This window comes from Lagenorhynchus albirostris, chromosome 17, assembly GCF_949774975.1.
Source record: "Lagenorhynchus albirostris chromosome 17, mLagAlb1.1, whole genome shotgun sequence".
Lineage (NCBI taxonomy): Eukaryota > Metazoa > Chordata > Mammalia > Artiodactyla > Delphinidae > Lagenorhynchus > Lagenorhynchus albirostris.
Genome location: NC_083111.1, coordinates 12,003,950 through 12,031,433, shown reverse-complemented (window position 1 = coordinate 12,031,433; position 27,484 = coordinate 12,003,950). Strand labels below are relative to the sequence as shown.

General features: G+C 37.6%; 2 protein-coding genes across 2 annotated transcripts; both read left to right on the top strand.

Moving 5' to 3' along the window:
• Nucleotides 1-426: 426 nt before the first annotated feature.
• Nucleotides 427-27,051, top strand: VCPIP1 (valosin containing protein interacting protein 1). Its single transcript, XM_060127991.1, has 3 exons — nt 427-3,302; nt 12,313-12,399; nt 21,989-27,051. Exons 1-3 carry the CDS (start codon nt 590-592, stop codon nt 22,855-22,857), a joined length of 3,669 nt encoding a protein of 1,222 aa, XP_059983974.1. The 5' UTR covers nt 427-589; the 3' UTR covers nt 22,858-27,051.
• LOC132507823 (small ribosomal subunit protein eS1-like) lies at nt 16,818-17,333 on the top strand. Its single transcript, XM_060127494.1, has one exon. The coding sequence runs from the start codon at nt 16,838-16,840 to the stop codon at nt 17,273-17,275; it is 438 nt and encodes a 145-aa protein (XP_059983477.1). The 5' UTR covers nt 16,818-16,837; the 3' UTR covers nt 17,276-17,333.
• Nucleotides 27,052-27,484: the final 433 nt, after the last annotated feature.

The following is a 27,484-nucleotide window of genomic DNA, read 5'->3' as shown; positions in this document are numbered from 1 at the left end:
ATCCTAGGAAATGTGGTCTCTCATACTCATTTTGCTTGGGCCCCAGAGTGGGGAAGACGACAGAAGACATACAGTTAAAACTACAACTCCCGGCAGGCAACGTGAGCGACTCTCCGCCTTTCTGCCCCCATTTCGAGTGCCTTCCTCTTCCTCCTCTCCGCAGGCGCCGAACCTCTTGGCCTCACGGTATTTGTAGTTCTTTATGGACCCAGGATCCTAGCACTTGATGGCCAGGAGAGAGGCTAGAAAACTCTAATTCCCAGAGGGCAGAGCGAAAGGTGCGCCTGCGCAGTCTCAGTGAGGGCGTGTATGTCTGTGTGTCTGAGGGAGAGAGAGCGAGAGCGAGTGAGTGTGAGTGCGGGCTAGGGTGGTGGCCGTTACGTTCGGGGCAACGGCTACGGTAGTGGAGAAGCAAGAAGAGAAACAACGTCCGGCGCTTCCGCCTTCGCTTAGGAGGAGGAGGAGCTGGTAGGGAAAGGAAAGTGATTCGCCCTGGGCCTGGACTAGACCGAGTCGGGCCGGCGGGGGTCTGGCTATGAGCCTTTGAGGGTCGCTTGGGACGCGGAGCGAGACTCGGGAGCCGAGAGCTATGTCTCAGCCGCCGCCGCCGCCTCCACTGCCGCCGCCGCCTCCTCCCCCAGAGGCTCCGCAGACTCCGCCGTCCCTGGCGGCGACGGCGGCGGCTGCTCCGGGAGTGCTCTCGAAGCGGAGAGACCGGAGAATCCTCTCCGGGAGCTGCCCGGATCCGAAGTGCCAGGCGCGTCTGTTCTTCCCGGCCTCCGGTTCTGTCAGCATCGAGTGTACCGAGTGCGGACAGCGGCACGAGCAGCAACAGCTGCTGGGGGTGGAGGAGGTGACCGACCCGGACGTAGTGCTGCACAACCTGCTGCGGAACGCGCTGCTCGGGGTGACAGGGGCACCCAAGAAGAACACGGAATTGGTAAAGGTGATGGGCCTTTCCAACTACCACTGCAAGTTGCTGTCGCCCATCTTAGCTCGCTACGGAATGGACAAGCAGACAGGCCGGGCTAAGCTTCTCCGGGACATGAACCAGGGCGAGCTGTTCGATTGCGCTTTACTGGGGGACCGCGCCTTCCTCATCGAACCAGAGCATGTGAACACGGTGGGCTATGGCAAGGACCGCTCCGGAAGCCTCCTGTATTTGCATGACACGCTTGAGGACATCAAGCGGGCCAATAAGAGTCAGGAATGCCTCATTCCAGTGCATGTGGACGGGGATGGACACTGCCTGGTGCATGCTGTGTCCCGGGCTCTAGTAGGCCGGGAGCTCTTCTGGCATGCCTTGAGAGAGAATCTTAAACAGCACTTTCAGCAGCACCTGGCCCGATATCAAGCCCTGTTCCATGACTTCATTGATGCCGCTGAGTGGGAGGACATTATCAATGAGTGTGACCCTCTGTTTGTACCACCTGAGGGTGTTCCCTTGGGCCTGAGGAACATCCACATATTTGGCCTTGCCAATGTGCTGCATCGCCCTATTATTCTGTTAGATTCACTCAGTGGCATGCGAAGCTCTGGTGATTATTCAGCCACCTTTCTGCCAGGCCTTATCCCTGCAGAGAAGTGCACTGGGAGAGATGGTCATTTGAACAAACCCATCTGTATTGCCTGGAGTAGCTCTGGTAGAAACCATTATATCCCCTTGGTAGGCATAAAAGGGGCTGCTTTGCCCAAACTGCCTATGAATTTGCTTCCTAAAGCATGGGGTGTGCCTCAGGACCTCATTAAGAAGTACATCAAACTTGAGGAGGACGGTGGTTGTGTTATTGGAGGAGACAGAAGTTTGCAGGATAAATACTTACTTAGGCTTGTTGCTGCTATGGAAGAAGTCTTTATGGACATACATGGTATCCATCCTAGTTTGGTGGCTGATGTCCATCAGTATTTCTACAGGAGGACAGGGGTGATAGGAGTTCAGCCTGAAGAAGTCACAGCAGCTGCTAAAAAAGCAGTAATGGATAATCGCCTTCACAAATGTTTGCTCTGTGGTGCCCTTTCTGAACTTCATGTTCCTCCAGAGTGGTTGGCTCCGGGAGGGAAACTGTATAACCTGGCAAAAAGTACTCATGGACAGCTGAGGCCTGACAAAAATTATAGCTTTCCTTTGAACAATTTGGTTTGCTCATATGATTCAGTGAAAGATGTTCTGGTACCAGACTACGGATTGAGTAACCTGACAGCTTGTAATTGGTGCCATGGCACATCTGTGCGAAGAGTCAGAGGAGATGGATCTATTGTGTATTTGGATGGGGACAGAACTAATGCTAGGTCCACTGGTGGCAAATGTGGTTGTGGATTCAAACATTTTTGGGATGGTAAAGAGTATGACAATCTACCAGAAGCTTTTCCTATTACTTTGGAATGGGGTGGAAGAGTGGTCAGAGAAACAGTATATTGGTTCCAGTATGAAAGTGATGCATCTTTGAATAGTAATGTTTACGATGTTGCCATGAAACTTGTTACCAAGCACTTTCCAGGTGAATTTGGGAGTGAAATCCTGGTTCAGAAAGTTGTCCACACTATATTGCATCAGACTGCCAAAAAGAATCCTGATGATTATACTCCTGTAAATATAGATGGTGCTCATGCCCAAAGAGTTGGAGACGTACAAGGACAAGAGTCGGAGTCCCAGCTCCCAACTAAAATTATTCTTACCGGACAGAAAACAAAAACTTTGCACAAGGAGGAGTTAAATATGAGTAAGACTGAAAGAACTATTCAACAGAATATTACGGAACAGGCTTCTGTAATGCAGAAACGAAAAACAGAGAAGTTAAAACAAGAACAAAAGGGGCAGCCCAGGACTGTTTCTCCCAGTACCGTTCGTGATGGTCCTTCCTCTGCACCTGCCACCCCTACCAAGGCTCCCTATTCACCAACCACTTCTAAGGAGAAGAAGATCCGAATAACAACTAATGATGGACGACAGTCCATGGTTACACTTAAGTCTTCAACAACGTTTTTTGAACTTCAGGAAAGCATAGCCAGAGAATTCAACATTCCTCCATATTTACAGTGTATTCGATATGGCTTTCCTCCTAAAGAGTTAATGCCACCCCAGGCAGGAATGGAAAAGGAGCCAGTTCCTTTACAACATGGTGACAGAATTACAATAGAGATTCTAAAAAGTAAAGCCGAAGGGAGTCAGTCTGCAGCAACACACTCGGCCCACACTGTGAAACAAGAAGAGAGTGCTGTCACTGGTAAACTGTCATCTAAGGAACTTCAGGAGCAAGCTGACAAAGAAATGTACTCCTTGTGTCTTTTAGCAACGTTAATGGGTAAGATCAATTTAACTCAGACAGTATTTCTTAATTGTGAATGTAATATGCTGAGTTTTTCTGATGTCTTCATGGAAAAAAATGGTCATCCTAAAAACTATCTGATTATATATTTTAGAAGAAAATTATTTTCTTTAGTTTTTTGACAGTTAGTGGATAGATGTTAGTGTGATTTTCTATTGAGTAAATATTAGGAAAACGTAACTAAGAAAGTGAAAGTAGTCCCTAATTGTCACCAGATTATTTAAATATAACGTATTCTTGTAATTGTTTTTTTAAAAATAGGCTTGTAATGGATCCATTTAAAGGCTTTTTCATTTTTTCCCCCTTGGCTCTATTGAGCCTGCCCACCTTGTCCCTTTTCATTTATTTTTAAATTTCATTTTCCTGCGTGTCATGTGATTTCAGGACTTCCTGTTTGATGAATTGCAGTTTCTGGGTTTATATGCTCACTGTACTCCCACCTAATGGTCTCTCTCATCCATTTCCTGTTCTCCCTTTCCCAGTTCATCACATTTTTCTTATTTGTACATTAGGATTTGTGTTTAAGTAATTTCCTTGCTCGGTGACTCTTTGCCATGAATTGTAATGAACTATTATAACTGAGGAGAAACATAAGGAACCGAGGTAGATATTAATGGGGTTGCTTAAGAAGCATTTCTTTTTAATAATTCAACACAAATTAAAGGAAAATAGATTATCAATCAAATATATGATTTAAAGCTTTAGATTTGGGAAATAATCCAATGGTGTACTTTTTACATTATTTTTATTGATTAATCTTTGTGTTTAAATTACTGTTAATATGCTTTATTAAGGCTTGAAATAGAAGTAAAATTGAAATACATTACATATTAGAGGGGCCTTATTTTTGCTGAAATGAGAGCTTTCAACTGGAAAAGTGATCTGGGTTTTGATTGTGTTTTCTAAGAGTACTAAATATCAGTGAATTGGTCCTTGACCTTCCAAAAGGAAGATTATTTATTTCTGGCTTGTTAAGTTTAGGGGCCTAGTAGTTAATAGGGGATCTAAAAGCCCTATACAAATCTATAACTTAATATTGCTGACTTTATTTTGGCAGACATAGTCATTGAATTGGGGGCTATGTCAAGAAATGTACTAGCTAGGCACTTTGCTTTTTTTTCTATCTCTTAAGAGTTTTTAGTTTCTTAGAGACTGCGCGGAATAAAGGAAAAGATTGTGAATTTTGGAGTGAGAAAGACCTAGAATTTGAATTCCAGCTCCACTACTTGTTAATTTAGTGATTTCAGGCAAGCTGCTTAACTCCCCAGTAGTACTTCAGTTGCCTCCTATCCACAGGATACCCCTTGTAGTTGGTACATAGGGCAACAGCAAAGTAGTCCCACAACTCTGAAAATTTAATAACATCATTAATAACAGAATGGATAAACTTAGATATGTGCTGAAGGCACTTTTAAGAAAACCAACAATCTCCCAGGTCAAAACAGGAAAAGAGGTCTTTCTCCATAGAAGAGGAACTCTTGAGGATGTGGCTCATATATAACCTTGGATGTTCAGCACCTGGTATGATGCCCAGCAGGGAGTGGGCACTTTGAAATGTTTTTTTTTGATTGAATTAAATAGATGACATTAACATATCCAAAGAAAGGCTGTGTCAGCAGAAATGGAATGGATGGTCAGCACTGAACACTGAAAAAGAGTTGAAAAGCAGAGTTTGGCAATGTTTATACACTGCTATACAAGGGGAAAAGATACATCAACTGGGGTTCGTGAAAATTCTGGTAACTAGAAAGGTAGTCTCAATTGAGGGGCAGGAGTATTTGATCAGTCCTCACCGTGGCCTGGCTCAAAGATCTGAATCCCTTTACTGATTGCACAGTCACCAAGCATGTAGTCTGATCACTCATTTAGCTTCCTGGTGTAAGTATTGATAATACAGGTGAGAGTGCAGGTGAGGATTATATTCACTTGGAAGGCTGTGTTCTCCATGTAGATTAATAATTTGGCACGGGTGAGATTATGATCAGTAGTCTAAAAGTCTGGTCAGCATAATATGTTTCATAATGAAAATTAGTAAAATATAATTCTCGTTTACAGTTAGTCACTTTTTGAGGTTGGATTGAGGTTTCTGGACCTGAATATCTGAGTACTGGACTGTGGACTGCAATGAGTTGACCAAGATAACGTCTTCTTGTTACGATCTCTTCCCTCTTCACCTCCAGCATTTATGTTGCTGCCCCTACAAACCCACACATTTCTTTAAGTCTCCCACTTCTACTTCTGACACAGAATTTAAGAATAAAAAGAGTGTTTTGCTAATTTTATGGTGGTGGTTCTTGAGAGACTTTCTGCTTTAAAGTACTAAGACAGTGCCTGGCCTGTATTAGTTCCTCTATAAACATTAGTTTTCTACCTCTAATTCTCTCATAACTGTATTTGAATTACGTAGAAGATTTTTTTTTTTTTTTTGGCCCCCTGGCTTGTGGGATCCTAGTTCCCCAGCCAGAGATTGAACCCATGCCCCCTGCAGGGGAAGTGCAGAGTCCTAACCACTGGACTGACAGGGAATTCCCTGGAAGATGTTCTTAATTAAAAGTGATAGGTTTGTAAAAATGTCAGTTTGGGGTTAGCTAAGTAAGTACACACAGCCCTGTGTAAAGAGTGCTGAGGAACTCTTGATGTTTAGGTTGGAGAGGGCTGGAAAATGGAAAATGACGGTTTATTTAGAAAATTGCAAATTTCAAAGTGCAGAAATAACTTTGTGAATTACCAAATGTGAGCTAAGCTGCTGGTATGTTGGTTTAGAAAATAGCTCATCAAGCTTTCTGCTGTTCAGATAGCTGCCTCCTTCTCACTTAGGTTAAGGCTTTACTACCACTTTCTTAAAGAGGTTGTCTCCTGACCACCTTATCTAAGGGTTTGAGAGACCTTTGCTAAACCACTCTATTACTGCACCCTGTTCAATTCCCTCTTAGCACCTGTTATAAGTTTTCATTATCTTGTTTGTTGGTTTACTTACTCATTTGCCTCCCCCATTATAAATGCCACAGAGGCAGAGACAGTAGCCTGTTTTATTCACCGATAAATACTTTATCACCTAGTACAGGCCCTGGCACTTATTAGGTGCCAAGCACATGCTTGTTGAATGAATGAATGCAGATTATGTCAGCAAAATGAACATCTGCTGTGAGCTAGAGATTGTGTTGTAGGTACAAAGATGAATGAGACATGGTCCTTGCCCTCCATAAACTTACCTGCAGGGTCTCAACTGAGGGCATCCCATACTTTTATAGTTTTCATTTATAATTTTTATACATAGAGAAAAGGAAGCTGGAGATCTGTTGATGAAAGCTACAAAAGTATGGGGGATATATATAGATAGATAGATAGATAGATATAGGATTGTGTGTCTTCATTAAATAGGCTGACTTCTTAATAGCCAGGGACGTGTGTGTTGCCTATCTACTGTTTTTAAGTAGGATATTTATTAAATAGAATTTATATCTATTATTATTTGTATCAACGAGACTAAGTGAGTACATCAATCTTTTGCTCAGTTCATGGAACTAGTCACTTTGAATCTAACAATGGTAGTTTAAAATGAAATAACAGTGTTCTACCTGTAATATTTCACAGATTTTAATCTGCTTTATCCAGACCACTTGGACATTATTAAACAGTTTTTTCAGACTGTTATCTTCATTATTTATACAGTATGTGAGTGACTTTAACTCTGGCATTGCAAAATATGTAATTAAATTTTCTTATAGACCAGTTTTTTGTGGATTCTATTTTGTGGTAGATATGATAGATAGTAGTACATCATCCACCATAAATACTAGGCTAATTTCTTTTTTATTAATATTGTATTCCACTAACTTTTTAGTTAATTTTCTCTTTTAAGAGATAAAGACAGATTTGTGAAAAACGGTTTGTCAGTTTTATACATGCTTTGTCAGAGTTGCTGTAATGGAATCAGGCTATTTGTGAGATATTTACCCCACTTTACTTACAAAGGTTAGCATCCTTTCAGGGGTTGAGAAACTTGTGTGATTTTTATATACCTTCTGTCTTTCTTAAAGAACTGTATGAGTTTTTAGTATACATTTTTAAATTACACAATATTTTATAATTTCATAGTAACTGCCTTAGGCTTTTCCAAAATCACACGTGGTATTCAAACACTTATTTTTAAGATGACTTGGGGTCTGAATATCATTGCATCTTGAATTTTTTCTTCAAATATTGGGTGAAGGACGTTTCAAATCTAGATAGGACTTAATGCATCTGTTATTCTTAACATACACTCTGGTAACCCTTCCAGTTGATTTGTAGACAGCATATTTCTAATGGGGGAGCTGTCATAAAGTTGAATAAAAAGAATGCATATAGGTGTATCTTAAGGTAAATATGTACCTTCAAAGTATGATATTATAAAATCACCATTTATGACATAAGTGATAAATGGTGATTTTATAATATACTTTGAAGATTAAGTTAAACATCAATTCTATTTCCTTTATTCCTTCACATTTTTTTCAATTATAAGATAATATTATTTTTAAAAATTCAAAGAACTCAAGTATGTATAAAGTAGAATATAGTAGTTCTCTTTAACATTTGCACTCCCCAGAGAGAATCAGACTCTGTGTGTGTGTGTGTGTGTGTGTGTGTGTGTGTGTGTGAGATAAATATATCTTTTAATGGCTGATGATGACACTAAAAGACACTTAAGGGACTGAGTATAAGGAGAGAAACAAGCATGCCTTTCTTAGAAATGGTTTTGACTATTGATAAGGTAGATACAGTTTTAGATGGGAGGATCTGCAGGAAGGGTGGAGAGATGGCAACAATTTTTCTCAGCTAATGAATACCTTTAGGATTCTTCTAGTAGAAACAGCTCTATGTTCCTACTTTAAATTTACATTTTGGTCAGTTTATTTTATGGTAATAGGAACTTGAGTTCAGAATTAACTTAGGTATTTTGGGGGGGAACTTAATATATTTCATATATTTTTTATTTTGTTTTTTTAATAATATATTTCATATAGATGTTAGATTTTAAAATTTACTCACTTGTTGAAACTTCAAATTGCTTTTTAAAATATCTAAAGTTAGAAAATTGGAACGATGACCTTTTAAACTCACTTTTAACCCATGATTTTGTTACTAGTAGTAAAAATTAGAAAAACAATGATATTTTTTAAATGTTTAATTTTAACATACTTAAAAAAATTACCTCTTATTAAAGAGGAAAAAAATTAGATAACCAAAAGAAAAAACATCCATCATATCACTGCCATATATAATAACTACTGTTCAGGTGAGAGAACTGAAGACTATTAGGAAGGATTCAAGGAAGACGAGGTATGAACAGAGCTTATCTATGGTGGTGGTATAGACTTTTTTCTACATTTATACATATATGCAGTATGTTCAATATAAGTATTTTACTGTTGTACTATGAAGAAACAGTTGAATTATAAAGCAAAATTAATTGGAGACTAACAGAAAAATATGAATTAGTATAGTATTTGTTAGATGCTTTACCAGACTAGTCCTGTTCTCTAAGAATTTGTTTTCCAATGAAATGGTAGAAGAGTTATTCCTCCTCCCCCTTTTTAAGCAGTTTTCAAATATGGTATTATTAAGTATGGTCACCATGTTGTATATTACATCCCTGTCACTTATTTATTTTATAACTGCAAGTTTGTACCTAAAAGCCTTTACTTTTGTTTTTGCTATGATTTTGTTTTATTAAATTCATGAAGAGGTACAGATGGTACCATTAGTTAACATTTTATCCATATAACATTAAAGAGCAGTTGTCGTTGTGCTGCTTCAATTAAGTTTTTCATGGACATCTCTCAGGCATTATTAAAAGAAAAAACCTCATTTATGCTAGTATTCATTTCACGAATTCTGAGTGCTACTAGCTCTCCAGCATTGTGCCAGGCCCGGGAATAGAAAGTGAAATAGGCCACTGACCTTTTCCTGACTCTGAAAAGCTTCTGGTCTAGAAGGGGAAACAGAAAAGTAAACTGAGTTAACCTGCAGTGTGATCAGGGCTATGGTGTTTATATGCATGGGAGCATTAAGGAGGATACTTACCTAACCACCACTGAAGAAGAATCCTAGAGGAAGTGACACCTAAATTGAGTTTTAAAGAATACATAGCTATTACTGGTCTTTGGGGAACTGGAGCAATTTGGTGGTGTTGCTTTGTAGAAATCAAGTTAGGATATGATGAGAGAGCTGTGAGATAGGAGCAAGGGTAAGGAATCTTAGGCTGCCTTTTATGTCGTGAGAAAGGAGCTTGGACTTACCATATGGTTTGGTGGAACCATTAAAGGTTTAACTCTGAAGGCTGTATGGAGTAGAGATTTGAGGAGAGTAAGATTAGAGGGAAAACCAATTTTGAGGCGGTGGCAGTGCTTCAGGCAGGAGATGGGCCTGAACCAGGTCAGTTGTAGAAGGAATGGAGAGAAATGTAGCAGAGAGCCATCTGTGACTGATGGGGGACTTGTGCAGTGTCACAATCCTTGCTTCCTGATCTCTGATCCCTTTTCTTGGTTCTGTTTCTAACAAACATGACTTCAGTAGAAGTGTGTATATACCAAAGGAAATAATTTGCCTAGTTTTTCTTTCAACCAGTTGTTGATGCCATGGATTTCTATAAGAAGAGCGTATGGATAGTTCTGCCAAATTTGTTGTAACATGATTTGACCTTTAGTAGAGATTTAGTATCGGTGGAGAAGGTATAAGCTGTGGAACGATATACAGGATTCAGATCCAGGCTTTGCCGCTTACTAGCTATTTGATCTTGCGAGAAATATTTAAACTCTCTGAGCTTGTTTCTTTTTCTGTAAAATTGGGCTCAGTTAGGAGAAAACGAAATTATGTGAAGTGCCTGATCAGAGCTGGGTAGACAATAGAGATTTAGGTGGTATCTATCCTTCCCTTAAAGCAATAGAGTATCCATGCTCACTAGGGCCATATAGGTCTGAAGGGGGTGAAAATTGGTTCTTGGGGGAGGGTAAAATAAATCTTACTCTATTTAATGAAAAAAGTACAGATATACATATAGTATGTAAACAGATAAACAGTATATCTGTAGTATGCAAATATCATGGTCGAGGCAGATTAGGAAGATAATGGATAATTCTTAGGTAGATAATGAAAACACAAGGTTGATAAACAGTTCAATAGAGTTATTACTTTTTAGAGTTCTGCCTGCTTAAGTAAGGAATAGTTGGGTTTGTAAAGTATCAATATTAAGAAACATCGTTTTTCTTACTAGTATTTAGGTGTTCAGTTCTGAGGAGTTTACTATTTTGGCACCCGTTTAGATTTTTTTTTTTTTTTTTTTTTTTTTTTTTTTGGCGGTACGCGGCCGTCTCACTGTTGTGGCCTCTCCCATTGCAGAGCACAGGCTCCGGACGCACAGGCTCAGCGGCCATGGCTCACGGGCCCAGCCACTCCGCGGCATGTGGGATCTTCCCAGACTGGGGCACGAACCCGAGTCCCCTGCATAAGCAGGCGGACTCTCAACCACTGCGCCACCAGGGAAGACCCCATTCTTAACTTTTTATTTGAAACTTCTTATTGATAATAGGCACTGTCAAAGGATGTTCTTGAAAACAACGTTTTTGTGAAATAGTGGGTTGCTTATAGCTATTTTGTGGGCTTCTAATGTTTATTCTAAATCTCATCAATAGGTCATTTCCCCCCTAAATTTCTGTTTTAAAAAGTCAACTTTGCAACAACAAAATACATTAATTACTTATCTTCAGTCTACCTATTTACTTTTCTCCCTAGCCCTTTCCATCTGTTTTTATTAGTTTTAACCTAAATATAGAATATATTTTTTATATTCTACTTTAAAAACATAGTATCTTTCTGTAACCTTTTCTGTTGTTCTAGTCCACAGTTGCATACTAGTTTACTTTGAACTGGATTGGGTCTTCATATGTATTTTGTTTAATATGCCTAGTATTGACTCATGCAGCTTTAAAGACACTTTTTATTTTTAAAGATGTTGGGGGTAGGAGTTTATTAATTAATTAATTTATTTTTGCTGTGTTGGGTCTCTGTTTCTGTGCGCGGGCTTTCTCTAGTTGTGGCAAGCGGGAGCCACTCTTCATCGCAGAGTGCGGGCCTCTCACTATCGCAGCCTCTCTTGTTGCGGAGCACAGGCTCCAGACGTGCAGGCTCAGTAGTTGTGGCTCACGGGCCCAGTTGCTCCACAGCATGTGGGATCCTCCCAGACCAGGGCTTGAACCCGTGTCCCCTGCATTAGCAGGCAGATTCTCAACTACTGTGCCACCATGGAAGCCCCTAAAGACATTTTTGAATTAGTTCCTACATTTAAAAATGGGGGGACTTACCTGGTGGTGCAGTGGTTAAGAATCTTCCTGCCAATGCAGGGGACATGGGTTAGATCCCACATGCCGCAGAGCAACTAAGCCCGTGCACCACAACTACTGAGCCTGCGCTTTAGAGTCCGTGAGCCACAACTACTGAGCCCACGTGCCACAACTACTGAAGCCCGTGCGCCTAGAGCCCGTGCTCCACAACAAGAGAAGCCACTGCAATGAGAAGCCCATGCACTGCAATGAAGAGTAGCCCCTGCTCTCCGCAACTAGAGAAAGCCTGCGCGCAGCAGTGAAGACCCAGCACAGCCAAAAATAAATAAACAAATAAATAGAAGACATTAAAAAAAAAGGGGGAGAATTAAACATTAAAAACCTGGATTTCTGGCTTCTCTTGAAATGCCATTTGATATTGAAACATTGGGCCTCTACTCTTCCATGACAGCACTTGGCAATGGCTGCCATCTTAGATGGACCATGCATTTTCTAGTCATGTTCCCTCATTCCATATCGCTTCCTATATGTTGTATTACACCAGACTGCATCACTCACTTAGGAGGTCTGCCTTGCGATCTCTGTTCAAGGCTAATCCATATTAAAGCAAGCCTGGGTTGAACTCTCTTGTTAGTTGCTAATACTGTATCTTTATTTTACAGGAGAAGATGTATGGTCTTATGCAAAGGGGCTTCCTCACATGTTCCAGCAGGGTGGCGTATTCTACAATATTATGAAGAAAACCATGGGTATAGTTGCTTTCTGATTTTATTCTTAGATAATATCTCCACTCAAGCTATTCTAAGATTAAGAAAGTTCAGATAATATTCTTATGAAACTATTTCCAGTGTTAATATTAGGTACATATTTTTCTTTATCAGTCTGCCTAGTTAAAATGGATTATTATCCTGATATGGTCAGCTACGTTTTCTGCTATAATATTACTAAAAATCTCCTATCACTTTCTTTCTCCTGTTTTCTCATTTAAGTTATGTATATGATCCTTAACAACTAAAGACAAATTGTGAAATTAGACGCCGATTTGTTTATAATGCTAGTGACTGTCCCAGAACCAGATAATACAGTGTTTTTTTGTTGTTGTGTTTTGACTATGATTACTATATACCTCAGTATTTTCTGGATTCTAGGAAACAGCTCACTTTACATTTAACCTCTTTTCACATTGGGTATACATTGTTTATAAAGATATGTGCAAGTGTATAACTGTATCTTCACAGTTTCAAGAGAGAGGTTGCCAGTATGTATGTTTGGACCCCATGTGTTTTATCAAAAATTTGATGTGAGTACTTTTGGCCCCAGACTTTATCACTCTGGCTTATCTCACTTTCTTACCTACCTGACCTCTGTAGATATTAAGTACATAATCTCTATTTTATGTTTGTTTGTTTTTTTTCTTTCTCATACACTTCTTTTTCCTTCTTAAAAAAACAAAACCCAACTTGGCTATTGTAGAAATGTTGAAACACATAAAAGTAGCAAGAATAATGTAATGAACCCCTATTTACCTACCACCCAGGTTCAATAATTATCAGTACATTTCTACCTACCCCATCTCAAATGGACTGTTTTGAAATAAATCTCAGACATAATTTCATCTGTAAGAACTTCAGTATGTATTTCTAAAAGTAAGCACTGTTTTTTTTCTTTTTAAAAAATAACCATAATACCATTATCACATCTAAAAAGTACGAACAGTAATTTTTAAGATATCACCAACTATCCAGTCAGTGTTTAAATTTCCTTGATTTTTGATTGTCTCAAAAAATGTTTTTTCTTTTGATTTATTGAATTGGGGACCAAAGAATAGCCAGCTGGCCAGTTGCCTTGCTTCCTTCCTTCCTCCCTCCCTCCCTCCCTCCCTCCCTCCCTCCCTCCCTCCCTTCCTTCCTAAGATAGGATTATTGAAACATAATTTGCATACAGTAAAACTCACCCTTTTTAGGAATACAGGCATGTGAATTTTGACAAACATATACAGTCACGTAACCACTACCACAATCAAGATATAGAGTATTTCCACCATTCCAAAAAAGTCGCCTTGTGCCCCTTTCTAATTAATCCCTTACCTCTCCCCCTAGGCTCTGGCAACTACTGATTTGATTTCTGTCTCTATATGTTTTCCTTTTTCATATCACCGTATAAATGGGACCATATCGTTTAACCTTTTGTGTCGGCTTCTTTGATTGAGCACAGGGGTTGGCAAACTCCTACCCGTGAGCCATACCAGGCCCGCTGCCTGTTGTATATAAAGTTTTATCAGACCACAACCACACTCATGTTTACATATTGTCTGTGGCTGCTTTCGCAGTGCAGTGGCAGAGTTGAATAGTTGTGACAGAGACTATATGGTCTGCAAAACCTAAAATATTTACCAGGTTGCCCCTTTACGGAAATATTTTGTCAATTTCAGTTTTTAGCCTAGTGCTTTTGAGATTCATCCGTCTGGTTGCATGTAGTTTATTTGTTTTTTATTGCTGAGTATTATTCCATTGTATGTATGTATCACATTTTAAAAATTCCATAACCAATTGAAGGACATTTAGTTTGTTTTTAGTTTTTGGCTACTATGAATAAAGCCACTATAAACATTTGTGTACACATCTTTGTGTGGACGTATGTTTTCACTTTTCTTTGGTAAATACCTAGGAGTGGGATTGCTGAAAAATGTGTTAAGTATATGCTCATCTTTATAAGAAACTTCCAGACCATTTCCAGATTGGCTGGACCATTTTGTATTCCTCCAGCACTTGGTAGTATTAGTTTTTTTTTGTTTGTTTTGTTTTTTGCAGTACGCAGGCCTCTCACTGTTGTGGCCTCTCCCATTGTGGAGCACAGGCTCCGGACGCCCAGGCTCAGTGGCCATGGCTCACGGGCCCAGCTGCTCTGCGGCACGTGGGATCCTCCCGGAGCGGGGCATGAACCCATGTCCCCTGCATTGGCAGGCGGACTCTCAACCACTGCGCCACCAGGGAAGCCCTCTCTTGCTTTTTTGCACTGGCTATAAATTCAGTGTTGAATAGCGTGGTGAGAGTGGATATCCTTGCCTTGTTGCTGGTCTAAGGTGGAAAGCATTCAAACTTGTAGGTTTTTCAGAAATGCCCTTTGTCAGGTTGAGGACATTCCCTTCTATTCCTAGTTTATTGATGGTTTTATAGTATCGTGAATGGATGTTGAATATTATCAGGTGCTCTTTTCCCACATCTATTGAAATGATCTTATAAGGGCTTTCTTTTTAGTTTGTTGATAGTGTGAACTACATTGATTTTTGACTGTTGAACCAATGTCACATGCTGGATTCTTTTCTTTCTTTTTTTATAATCCATTAAAAAAATTTTTTTGTTTATTTATTTATTTTTGGCTGTGCCAAGTCTTAGTTGCGACAGGTGGGCTCCTTAGTTGCGGCTTCCGGACTCCTTAGTTGTGGCTTGCTGGCTCCTTTAGTTGCAGCTGGTGGGCTCCTTAGTTGCGGCTTACGGGCTCCTTAGTTGTGGCATGTGAACTCTTAGTTACGCTTTGCGTGTGGGATCTAGTTCCCTGACCAGGGATCAGACCCACGTCCCCTGCCTTGAGAGGCAGATTCTTAACCACTGTGCCACCAGGGAAGCCCCTTTGCTAATATTTTGTTGAATGTTTTTGTGACCGTATTCATGAGGCATAATAATGATATGTAGTTTTCTTGTAATGACTGTTTAATCAGGGTAATGTTGGCTTCAGAAAATTGAGTTGGGAAGTGTTCACTCCTTTTCTGTTTTCTGGTAGATTTTGTAATAGCTTTCATATTATTTCTTTCTTAAATGGTAGAATTCACCATTCACTGGTAGAATTCACCAGTGAAGCCATCTGTGCTTGGAGTTTTCTTTATTGGATGGTTTTTAACTATGAATTTAATTTCTTTAATAGACTGCTGTTAAGGTTATTCCTTTCTTCTTGAATAAGCTTTGTTAGTTTTGCCTTTCAAGAAATCTGTCCATTTCATCTAAGTTATCAATTTTATTGGCATAAAGTTGTTTATAATATTCCCTTACTGTCCTTTTAATGTCTTCAAGGTCTATAGCTCTGTCATTTCTGATATTGGCAATTTGTGCCTTTCTTGTTTTGCTGACTAGTCCAGCTAATGGTTTATCAGTTTTATTGATCTTTTCAAAGAAACAGCTTTGGTTTTATAGGTTTTCTGCATTGTTTTCCTCATTTCATTTTCTTTGTCTTCTGCTATTATCTTTACTTTTTCTTTCTTATGCTTCCTTTGGATTTAATTTGCACTTCCTAGTTTCTTTAAGTAGAAACTTAGATTATTGATTACAAATTTTTGTTTTCTAATATAAGTATTTAAAGCTATAAATTTCTCTCTGAGCATCCCCCTGCCTTTTTTTTTGCATCCCTTTTTTTTTTTTTTTTTTTTTTTTTTTTGCGGTATGTGGGCCTCTCACTATTGTGGCCTCTTCCGTTACGGAGCACAGGCTCCGGACGCGCAGGCTCAGCAGCCATGGCTCACGGGCCCAGCCGCTCTGCGGCATGTGGGATCGTACCAGACCGGGGCACGAACCCATGTCCCCTGCATCGGCAGGTGGACTCTCAACCACTGCGCCACCAGGGAAGCCCTGCATCCCTTTCTTTTTAACTTTACATCTTTTTTTTTTTTTTAAAGAACTTTACATCTTTCACTTCATTCTACCTTCTGAAATATATCAATACCAGTTAATGTTTTTTTAAATAAATTAATTAATTTTTGGCTGCGTTGGGTCTTTGTTGCTGCGCGCGGGCTTTCTCCAGTTGCAGCGAACGGGGGCAACTCTTTGTCGCGGTGCACAGGCTTCTCATTGCGGTGGCTTCTCGTTGCAGAGCACGGGCTCTAGGCACGCAGGCTTCAGTAGTTGTGGCACGTGGGCTCAGTAGTTGTGGCTCGCAGGCTCTAGGGCACAGGCTCAGTAGTTGTGGCACACGGGCTTAGTTGCTCTGCAGTATGTGGGATTTTCCTGGACCAGGGCTCGAACCCGTGTCCCCTGCATTGGCAGGCGGATTCTCAACCACTGTGCCACCAGAGAAGCCCCAGTTAGTGGTTTTTAAAAAGTTATTACTGCTTTTTGGCTCTCGGAGCAGCACCATGGCGGTCGGAAAGAACAAGCGCCTTACGAAAGGCGGTAAAAAGGGAGCCAAGAAGAAAGTACCATGATTGAAGCTCATGTTGATGTCAAGACTACCGATGGTTATTTGCTTCGTCTCTTCTGTGTGGGTTTTACTAAAAAACGCAACAATCAGATTCGGAAGACCTCTTATGCCCAGCACCAGCAGGTCCGCCAGATCCGCAAGAAGATGATGGAAATCATGACCCGAGAGGTGCAGACAAATGACTTGAAAGAGGTGGTCAATAAATTGATTCCAGACAGCATTGGAAAAGACATAGAAAAGGCCTGCCAATCTATTTATCCACTCCATGATGTCTTTGTTAGAAAAGTAAAAATGCTGAAGAAGCCCAAGTTTGAATTGGGAAAACTCATGGAGCTACATGGTGAAGGTAGTAGTTCTGGAAAAGCTACTGGGGACGAGACAGGTGCTAAAGTTGAACGAGCTGATGGATATGAGCCACCAGTCCAGGAATCTGTTTAAAAATCAGACTTTTAATGGTGACAAATAAAAGACCTCATTTGTGATAAAAAAAAAAAAAGTTATTACTTAATTATGATTGATGATAGGGCTCCCAGTAATTGGGGTAAGTATGCACTGTCTTTCATAGGACTGAAAATAACTTCCCTCAGTTGTTTTTGTGTGTGGGAGGGTTGTGGTGGGTGGTGTGGGGATGACGCTCTTGATTATTTTCTAAATAGTTTTTTGGTTTTGGTTTGAAATTATTTTTAAAATGTTAGCTGTGATGCTAAGACAATTTAATACGGGAAAGAATAGTTTTATCAGTGAACAGGGCTGGGACAACTGGATATCCACATGCAAAAGAATGAAGTTTGACCTCTCCTTCCCACCAAATACAAAATTAACTCAAAATGTATAAAAAAACTGGAGTATGAGAGCTAAAACTAGAAAGCTCTTAGAAGAAAACATAGGCATAAAACTTCTTGACTTTGCATTAGGCAAAATCTTTTTAGATATGACACCAAAAGTACAAGCAAAAAAACGTAGCTAAATAAAAACAAATTTTTGTGCTGCAAGGACACCAACATGAAAGTGAAATAACAACTCACAGAATGAGAAAATTTTGCATATTATATATCAGATAATAGATTTGCATCTAGAATATAAAGAACTCAGCAGTAAAAAGACAACCCAGTTAAAAATGGGCAAAGGATCCAGAGAAAGTATATAAATGGCCAATAAGCACATGAACTGATGCTCAACATCATTAACCATAGGGAAATGCAAATCAGAACCACAATGAGATAGTACTTCATACTCACTAGCAAGGCTATAATCACAAAGACAGATATTAAGAATGGTGGGCAAGGAAATCCTGGTGGGAATGTAAAATAGTGCAGCCGCTTGGGAAGAAAGTCTGGCAGTTGCTCAGAAGATTTAAGATGGAGCTACTATATAACCCAGCAATTCACTCTTAGGTGTATACCCGAGAGAAATGAAAACGTGTCCACAAAAAACTTGTACACAGATGTTCATAATAGCATTATTCATAGTAGTCAGAACTGGAAACAATGCAAATGTCTATCAACTTAGACACTGGATAAGTAAGATGTGATATATCCATACAATGAAATATTACTTGGCAATAGAAAGGAATGGGAATGCAGTACTGATACAGACCACACTGATGAACCTTGAAAATCTTATGCTACATGAAACAAGCCAGAAACAAAAGACCATATATTGTATTATGTTACTTATATGAAAAGTCATATAAATGACAGAATAGGCACACCTAGAGAGACAGAGAGAGTAAATCAGTGGTTGCCTAGGGCTGGGAATGGGATGGGGGAGGAAATGGGAGTGACTGCTAATGGGTTCAGGGTTTCTTTCTGGGAATATGTTCTAAAAGTGATTGTGGTGATGGCTACACAACTCTGAATATGCTAAAAAACATTGAACTGTACACTTAAAATGGGTGAGCTGTGTGTGAATTATATGTCAGTAGAGCTGTTATATTTTTTAAATGTTACCTGTGGTATTTATTCTTATTAGGAGGGAGTTTAGAGCTCTGGAGTAGCAACATCTGATACTAAATTTTGGTTCTACTACTTATTCCTGTGTGACTTCTAAGTCTCAGTTTCTCTATTTGTAAAGTGGGTATGATAATATCGGGGTTATTATTAGGATCAAATGAGATTGTGCACATAAAGCAGTTAGCAAAGGGCCTGGTACCTAATAAATACTTAGCTAATGTTTGTTATTATTATTAGAATCCCAGCTGTTATTTGCAGAATTATTTTTAAAATTTTTGACTGTAACACAGCCATTTGAAATGGGTCACCATCAGAAAATCATTTTACCTTTCAAAATATAATTTCATCTGATATTTGTGGTAAAATGTTACCTCTATTTTTAGGACAGATTCATGTGGCAAATCATTATCATCATCCCGTGGTCAAAGAATCAAAGCATAACAAGCCCTCCTCACCCCCAGACATACACCCATACCCTCCAAAAATTGGAAAAGAACATAATTCTCTTACTTTGTTCAAATCCACCCTAACAGATGGATGGTTATATCTACATTTGAACAGACATATTGCCCAATATAACAGATAGACTTTTAATATTCCTATTCTTTATGTTTGGAAAGTTATTTTTAAATTAATTAATGCATTGTTCTGATGCACTTTAGGTAGTTTCCAGTTTTTTGATGTAAGAAAGAATGTAGCTATAAATATTATTATACATGTCTTTTGGTGTATATGTGCAATAGAATTGTTGATATATGATATAGAAATTTTAATACACCTTGTTTCTTAAAATTCAAAGGACTATATAAGTTATATAAAACCTAAATGATTATTTAATCACAACACAGTATTTGTATTGATTTTTCAACATATATTTTAAAGTTTTTTAATAATGTAAAAAGTCTAGAAACTATAGAAATGGGGAATATCACCTATAATTGCTAAATACTTGTCTTATACATGCATTTTTTGGTCATGATTGTAATTCCAATACTTAGATTTGCTTCCTGCTATTTTCCTGTATTATGCATATTTTACTGTATCAATGAGGCATCATAGGTTACTTATTTATATCAGTATTAATAGCTGCATATTACTTCTGTCAGGTAGATAGACTGTAATTTTCTTAACCCTTCTCTTCTTGTTGAAGCTTAGATTGTTTCCAGTGTTTCATTGTAAATAATACTGTGATAAACGTGTGGGACCGTGATTCTTTCCAGGGATAGCCAAGGGAAAGCATCACAGTAGCAGCCTGGAAACGACTACAAACCCTTGTGATCTAATATAGAAATTAAAACTATTGACTGCATGATGTATATTAGGCACTGTGGTATGTGCTTTGCATGTGTTCTCATATAATCCTCAAATAATTAGTTGAAATAAGTACTATACTCATTGTTATACTTACCTGATTGCATTATAATTGTCTATTGACACTTGTCTCCATCTCCTAACAATTACATTTTATTTTGGAATCTTCAGGGTCTACTTTAGCTCCTGGCATATAGTGAGGCTCAATAGTTGTTATCTATTGAAATGATTGTTTAAAAGCTTTTCCTTGGGGCATCCCTGGCCTTACCATTCAAAATTCTCTTTTTTGCTACCTTTGTTTCCTGAGCTATGGTTTACAGATCTCTGAGGTAGGGGATTGGTAGAAGGTAAACTGATTTAAGGGTTGTACTCTGAAAGGTACTATTTAGACATCTCTGATTTTAATTTTTGTACATCTATTTTTGTCAGTTCTCTCTGCCAAAAATGTGCCAAGAGGAAATTCTCATTAGATTTTCACTGAAATGAATGTTTATTTGAACTTACTATATGGTATTTATTCATTTGAAGTTGTTTTTTTCTCTGATTATTTGGAATATTCACAGTAAGATACATTAGAACCACTCCGTAGCTTTTTTCAGAGAGGAAGGGACTATTCTTAATAACCTGCAAAACTGGAGAAAGACTACCTAAGTGCCCACAAAGCATTCCAGAGTTCATTCATCCTTCCCCTCTCTGAATTTCTATAGTACTTACTAACAGTCTCATTCATTTTAAACTAGTTTGCTTTTGCCTTTATATTTTGCCATAAACATACCCATATATTATTAAAAGTTCATTTTTTTTAAACATAGAAAATCTGTGGTTTCATAAAAGTTGAAAACCCTTATTTTTGCATATTTGGAGTCTATACTTAAAATGTAAAGATATTGGATAGCTTAAAACACACATGCAATTTTTTTATGCCCAGGCTGGAAAAAGTATAAAAATTTGAAATACCATGTAGTGAGACCAAACTCTTCAGCTAGAAAATAAAGGGAAGCCTGCTTTAAAATTCTTACCCTCTACTGCTGCATTGACTGTGAGAAAGTATATCACACTGGGCCATTTGAAGAGCATCCATAACTCACTCTTGTTTTGGTGGTTCTGATCTGCCAGAGAGAAATAAGAGTTGTAACATGAAGTACAACTATTTCAAAGGAATTGAATTGAATACAATGTTATTAATCTTTTGTAACCAAATGTCAGTTCTTCCAGTTATACTTAAGTCACAGTGCCTTCCTTAATCCTAGCTTTCCTAAATGTGCCTCCACACCTATTTAATATGGAGTATCTTATTTTGAAAGTTCATACTTTTTATATTTGTGAAAAATACATATATATACACAGAGAAAACTTTTATTCTGGTATTCTGTAATTTAATAGAATCACTTATGATTTTTAATTCAACACACTGCGCAACATATGTACACAACACTTTGCCCTTATAGGTATTTTTAAAGTTTATAATTTGAATTTTACTAAATGAAAGTATATTTTCTTATTGCTTTACTATGAGCAAATGCTTTACTAACACAATTGCTAGTGTTTTTCTTATGCAAGCTGTTTGTTTCAAGCCTAACAAACAGGTTTGTTTCAAGCCTAACAAAAGGTTTGTTTCAAGCCTAACTTTCCTAACCTTGTGATAGGTTAATGATATATATTTTTCAAATCCCCTGGGAAACTACATTAAGGTTTATGGTGGTATTTCTTTTTTTGTAATAGCATTAAATTCTATTAATAAGTGTAATAAATTATTTGCTAATTAAGTTTGTTTTGAAAGCTGTTACCTGTAAATTATTATTGGAAGTTTACTATTTCAATTATAATTGTCTTTACTATACCTTTCAAGTAAGATTTTAATATGTTAAATTCTTTTTCCTCTCTTCAGGTATGGCTGATGGCAAGCATTGCACTTTTCCACATCTGCCTGGCAAAACCTTTGTCTATAATGCTTCTGAAGATAGGCTGGAGTTGTGTGTGGATGCTGCAGGACATTTCCCCATCGGTCCTGATGTTGAAGATTTAGTCAAAGAGGCTGTAAGTCAGGTTCGAGCAGAGGCTACGACAAGAAGTAGGGAGTCAAGTCCCTCACATGGGTTATTAAAACTAGGTAGTGGTGGAGTAGTGAAAAAGAAATCCGAGCAGCTTCATAATGTGACTGCCTTTCAGGGAAAAGGGCATTCTCTAGGAACTGCATCCAGTACCCCACACCTTGAGCCAAGAGCTAGGGAAACTCCAGTTGTAAGGAAGCAGACCACAGGGACACACTTTAGTAGTTCCATTAAAACAGAGCCTTCTGTATTCACAGCTGCTCCTAGTAACAGTGAGCTTATTCGAATAGCTCCTGGAGTAGTTACAATGAGAGACAGCAGGCAGCTTGATCCTGATATGGTTGAGGCCCAGCGAAAAAAATTGCAGGAAATGGTTTCTTCTATTCAGGCGTCGATGGACAAGCACTTGCGGGATCAAAGTACAGAGCAGTCACTGTCTGATCTTCCTCAAAGGAACGTCGAAGTTGTGAGTCCTTCTGTGAAGTCTGGGAGTCTTCAGACTGGCTTACCTGAATCTTTTTCTCTAACTGGTGGCACTGAAAATTTGAACACGGAAACAACTGATGGCTGTGTGGCAGAGGCACTGGGAGCAGCACTTGCTACAAGGTCAAAAGCACAAAAGGGAAATTCCGTGGAGGAGCCTGAAGAGATGGATAGTCAAGATGCTGAGATGACAAACACAACTGAGCCAATGGATCACTCTTGATTTAATTAGAGGCTAATAAAGGCAGAATGTTTATTGTGAACATGTAATATTTGTTGGCTGGGCCACATAACTTGATTAGTCATTAAAAATCTTGTACGTATATAATTCAAAGATTATATCTTGTTATTCAGTGCATGATAGCAAGTGTGTGATTGGCAATAGCTTTTAATATACTGCTGCCCAGGCTGGCTCTAAATTCCTATAAATTAGTTATTAGATCCGCTGAAATGACTTTCTTCCATATATGTGGTTCACTGTAATTTTAATTCCATGAAAGTCTTAATGTTTAAAACATGAAAATTCTCTTGCTACTTATGTTTGATTTCTGAAAAGGCTAGGGCTGGGGGGAAATAAGATTTTGCTAATGTTGATGTCATCAGGGTAACCATTCCACATATTTATTAGCGTGTCAAAGGATTTATGTAAATTTGAAGGTTATCTGAAGTAAATTGTATCTTGAAATTCATAAAAGGATATGTTAGACACTGGGATCCTGACACTTTTGTGAACATGAACACATTCATAGAGATATATATTCTTGGTGAAACTATCTTGAGAATGTAGTGTAATGATATAACATTTTGCTGATTTGAGCAAGGTTGGGGAAGATAACTATTCTAGAATGATAAAGTCAATGTGATTCAGTAATGTTGCTGTCTGAGCCAACACAGCCAAGTGTGTGCTCTGTTGTTGATAATATGTTACCATTATTTTGAATCCTGGCCTGGTCAAGTACTACCAAATTTTTGTCCTTTAATCTTGCAGAAAAGTTGATTGCAATGTGTGGTAGAAAATAATAAAAATAATGGTAGCAGTAGTTAATCTCTAATTTTCAGAGTTTGTCAGATTCACAGAGCATTTATAAATAAGAATTTATCTTTATGAATGAGTTACATTGTTCTACAATTTTGATCAATGGTATTTAAGCTTGTATATGCTAAATGTATTTGAGCCCCATTGAACCAAAAATGTTTCCCTTTTTTCTTAGAATCCATAAGATTTTCTTCATTTGTTGGCTTCACTTGGATTTGGATGCAAATTTGACTGCGTCATACCCTGATCAACCAGGCATTTGCTTAAATAGTGTATTCATCAAATCTTTAGTGCCAGTTTCCTCAAGAAGCAGCTTTCACGTTTACTCCTTAAAGAATGTTTATCCTGAGACTGGTATTGCACTATTTTATCCTATTCTGCAAATCTGTATTCTGAAATGTACACGTTAATCCATCTTTTTCCTCTGTTCACTGAAATTAAGTTGAATTTGAATGGATGAAAGACAAAATGTATGTTAATACAATCTCTTATCTAGAGCATTTAAAGCCTGGCTCTCTCTGTTTGCTCGTGTTAACAGATGCAGAACCGTTTGCATTTCAAGAAAATGTACATCAGAAATTATATTATCAGGTGTTTTAAAATGTCAACCTGTTGATTCATAAAGGAATATAGACAGAACTTTAACTTGTGTTTCCAAATAAGGGAGTTTTTGGTTTCTTTCTATGAAAGTATCTCTGATGAATTCACTTATTAAGTTAACTACTTTATTTTGAATAGGGAAAGAATGGAGACTCTAGATATTTTGCAGGTGATATCTGAGGAAGATACATATTTGGGTTAGTTTTATCACATTATCACATTTTTAAAACCATATTGTCTCCATTCTTCTTCTAAATTTACTTTCAGATACCTCTCTCTATGTCTATAAATATAAGGAAATTTTAGAACTTTTATATTGTGTACTAGTTTTGCATAAAGAACTGCAGCTACCAAATAATATTTCCCATTTGGTTAGTACAGGTGACTTCTGTGTGTTAAATTAAAAATTACAAATATCACTAACCACTATAATTATTTTTGGGTTTTTTCAGCCACTAACACCCTCCCGCCCCTCCATCACCACATACTTTTTTTAGTTTAAATACAGGAAAACTGGTTAACAAACGAATGCATTGCTTCCAGGTAAATGATATAATCACCTTTTAACAAATATTTTCTTCACCTGTGGCTCGGTATGTTTAGTTAATAACTGACAAATATAATTTCATAGCATAAAGTAAAAATATCAGATGCACATTTTATCTCCCTATTAAATACTTTTGCATTTAGTCAAACTAGAATGCACCTGTGAACATTAGAAGGCAGGCTAATCTTTGACAACACTATTAATTTCTCTTGCCAGAGCAGTGCTATTTAGAAGCTGGTTAGGTGTGAACATTATAATAATAGTTTGGGTTCTCCCTTGATAAAGAATAAAAGGCTCGATTCTGAGAATGGTCAGGTTTCTTGAAATTATTTTAGATAGCTGAAATTTGGTTGCAGTAATTAATGGTTTTTGAGAAGTGGGCCAGGTATCATCTTCACAAAAAAGTTTTAGAGCAGAATTTCTTTAAGTTCTTGACTACCATCGTTTGCCCTTCCATATGGTTATCATAATCAAATACATAATTATAGGAATGATTATTTTTTTAGTACTACCATTTTAATACTACCAGGACATCCGCAACTTTGAGTCCAACCTAGGGATCATAAATTAGTTGAAATATTTTCTTAGCCCTACATGTAATGTTATAACTCTAATTCAGTCCTATAGTTAAATTCTATTTGCAATGTTTAACTGAAAATTGAAGTAAATTTTTTTCTTCACTAATCCATTTTATAGTTAGTCATACCAAGGTTGACTATATGACCCAAAGTCCAGGTAGAGTTGAAGATGATGTGTGTCTAGAATACTGGTTGTGAGAAACTGGTTGAAATTGAAGAAAACAAGACACTGTCAAATATTATGAGCAAGAATATAATGAACTCCAAGGGAATGGTTACTCAGGAGCTAGTTAAAGAGCAAGCCTAAGGCCCATTTCCCCTCCTTTCACTATATTTCAGGTATTTTATTGGAAAATGTTAAGCTCAAGACCTGAGAAATTTAGCAAGTGCTATTGACTGTGAAACTTGCTTTATATCTTCTGATGATTTTTAGTTTCGTTTTTACAGTCAAGCCTACTGCTTGCAATTAAGATAACAAAGTGAAATGCATCTATGATTCCCAGCCACACAGGTCCTTATTGCCATTATTTTTAAGAATCTAACTTTATTGGAAATTAGCAAACTTTTGCATATGGTCTCTTACCTCAGGGAAGATCACTTACTAGCAACTCACATACTAATGACAGGTTTCTGAGAATTGTACTGACATCACATGTTAGCTACTAACTGCAAAGTTTATAACAGTATTATTTTATGTAGTTACCTACTAATAACTGGCTGCTAGTGAACATTTCTCTAAAAAATTTAGACCTCACTACTAACCAACCTTTAAGTATGAAATAGACTTACAACTTCTGTCTTTAATTAAGCTTTGGTCAATATAGTGACAATATCATAAAATGTTTATTTCAGAATATCAATACCATTTGGTCTTCATTTTTCAAACAGGAATTTTAATTGGCCCAGACATAAAATATTGCAGAGCAGATATTGAGAGATTCATGGTTCTCAAAACAAGGTTTCCATATTAAGATTTTCATAAAAACCTTTGCAAAATCAGATTAAACTCCACTCATCTTAATATGAATTTAAAATTACCTCTTATAACAGTAGTAGTGAGATACATACTCTAAGTTGGAGTAGATATATCCTACATTTCCAGGTTATCATGTAATTTAACAAAATTGCATAACCTCAAGGCTCTTAATATAATTTTTCAAACCAGAACTATTCACTTGAAAACATACCACAGTAGAATGTTTACTTAAGAAATAACAAAAGGGGCTATATCACCAATGTAAGATTTGTAGTTAATTGTAAGTTCTGCCATTCTTAATAATTCTTTGAGATGCTAAGTGTTTCAATTCATATTTAATGATACTTAAATTGTGAGAATTTTAATGTTTGCTCCAAAATAGCAGAAATTGTAAAAATTGTGAATTATTGGAGAAAATGCCATTACTTGTATATCTGACATTTAACTTTTTAAATTATGGAGTCTACATGCTTTTTAGTATAATATTAATACGATGATTCTCTTGTAAAAGAAAAGGAAAACTAGTAAAAAAAAAACGTTTTAGTTGATGTTATCTGCTTGTGAGTATCAATTACTTAGTATTTAAAAATTTTAAGGTATTGCATACTTTTCTTTAGAATGCACAAGTCCCTTCCTGAGCTTTTATGCCTGTGGTAGAGCAATAAAGGACTGAAAAGGTTGTCAGTATTTTCAGGTTTATTTGACTTTAAGAATTAGTGCCAAGAGCTGGAGAGTCTGCTTTTTAGAGGGAAATGTTATTAAGAATATGTAAAAATAAGTGTAATAGTGTAAATATTTAGAAAAAATTAAATAGCAAGTGCTTTAACTGCTCAATAAAATAGTATAGATGTTCTACCATCCCTAAAGCACTGGCTGTTATCCATTATTTTCTGATTTTGTGATTGCTGTATATATTACACTTGAGTAATAAATAATTGGTAATAGTGTATTCCATCTATATAGAGTTCTACAGCACACTTCACTGTACAGTATTTGAAGTTTTCTTTTATATCAGTAATAAAACTATAAGTTAATACATAGTTTCCTGGAATTATACCTAATTATTATAATGCATGAAAATATAGTTCATTTTTATAAAGGAATTCTTAGTAT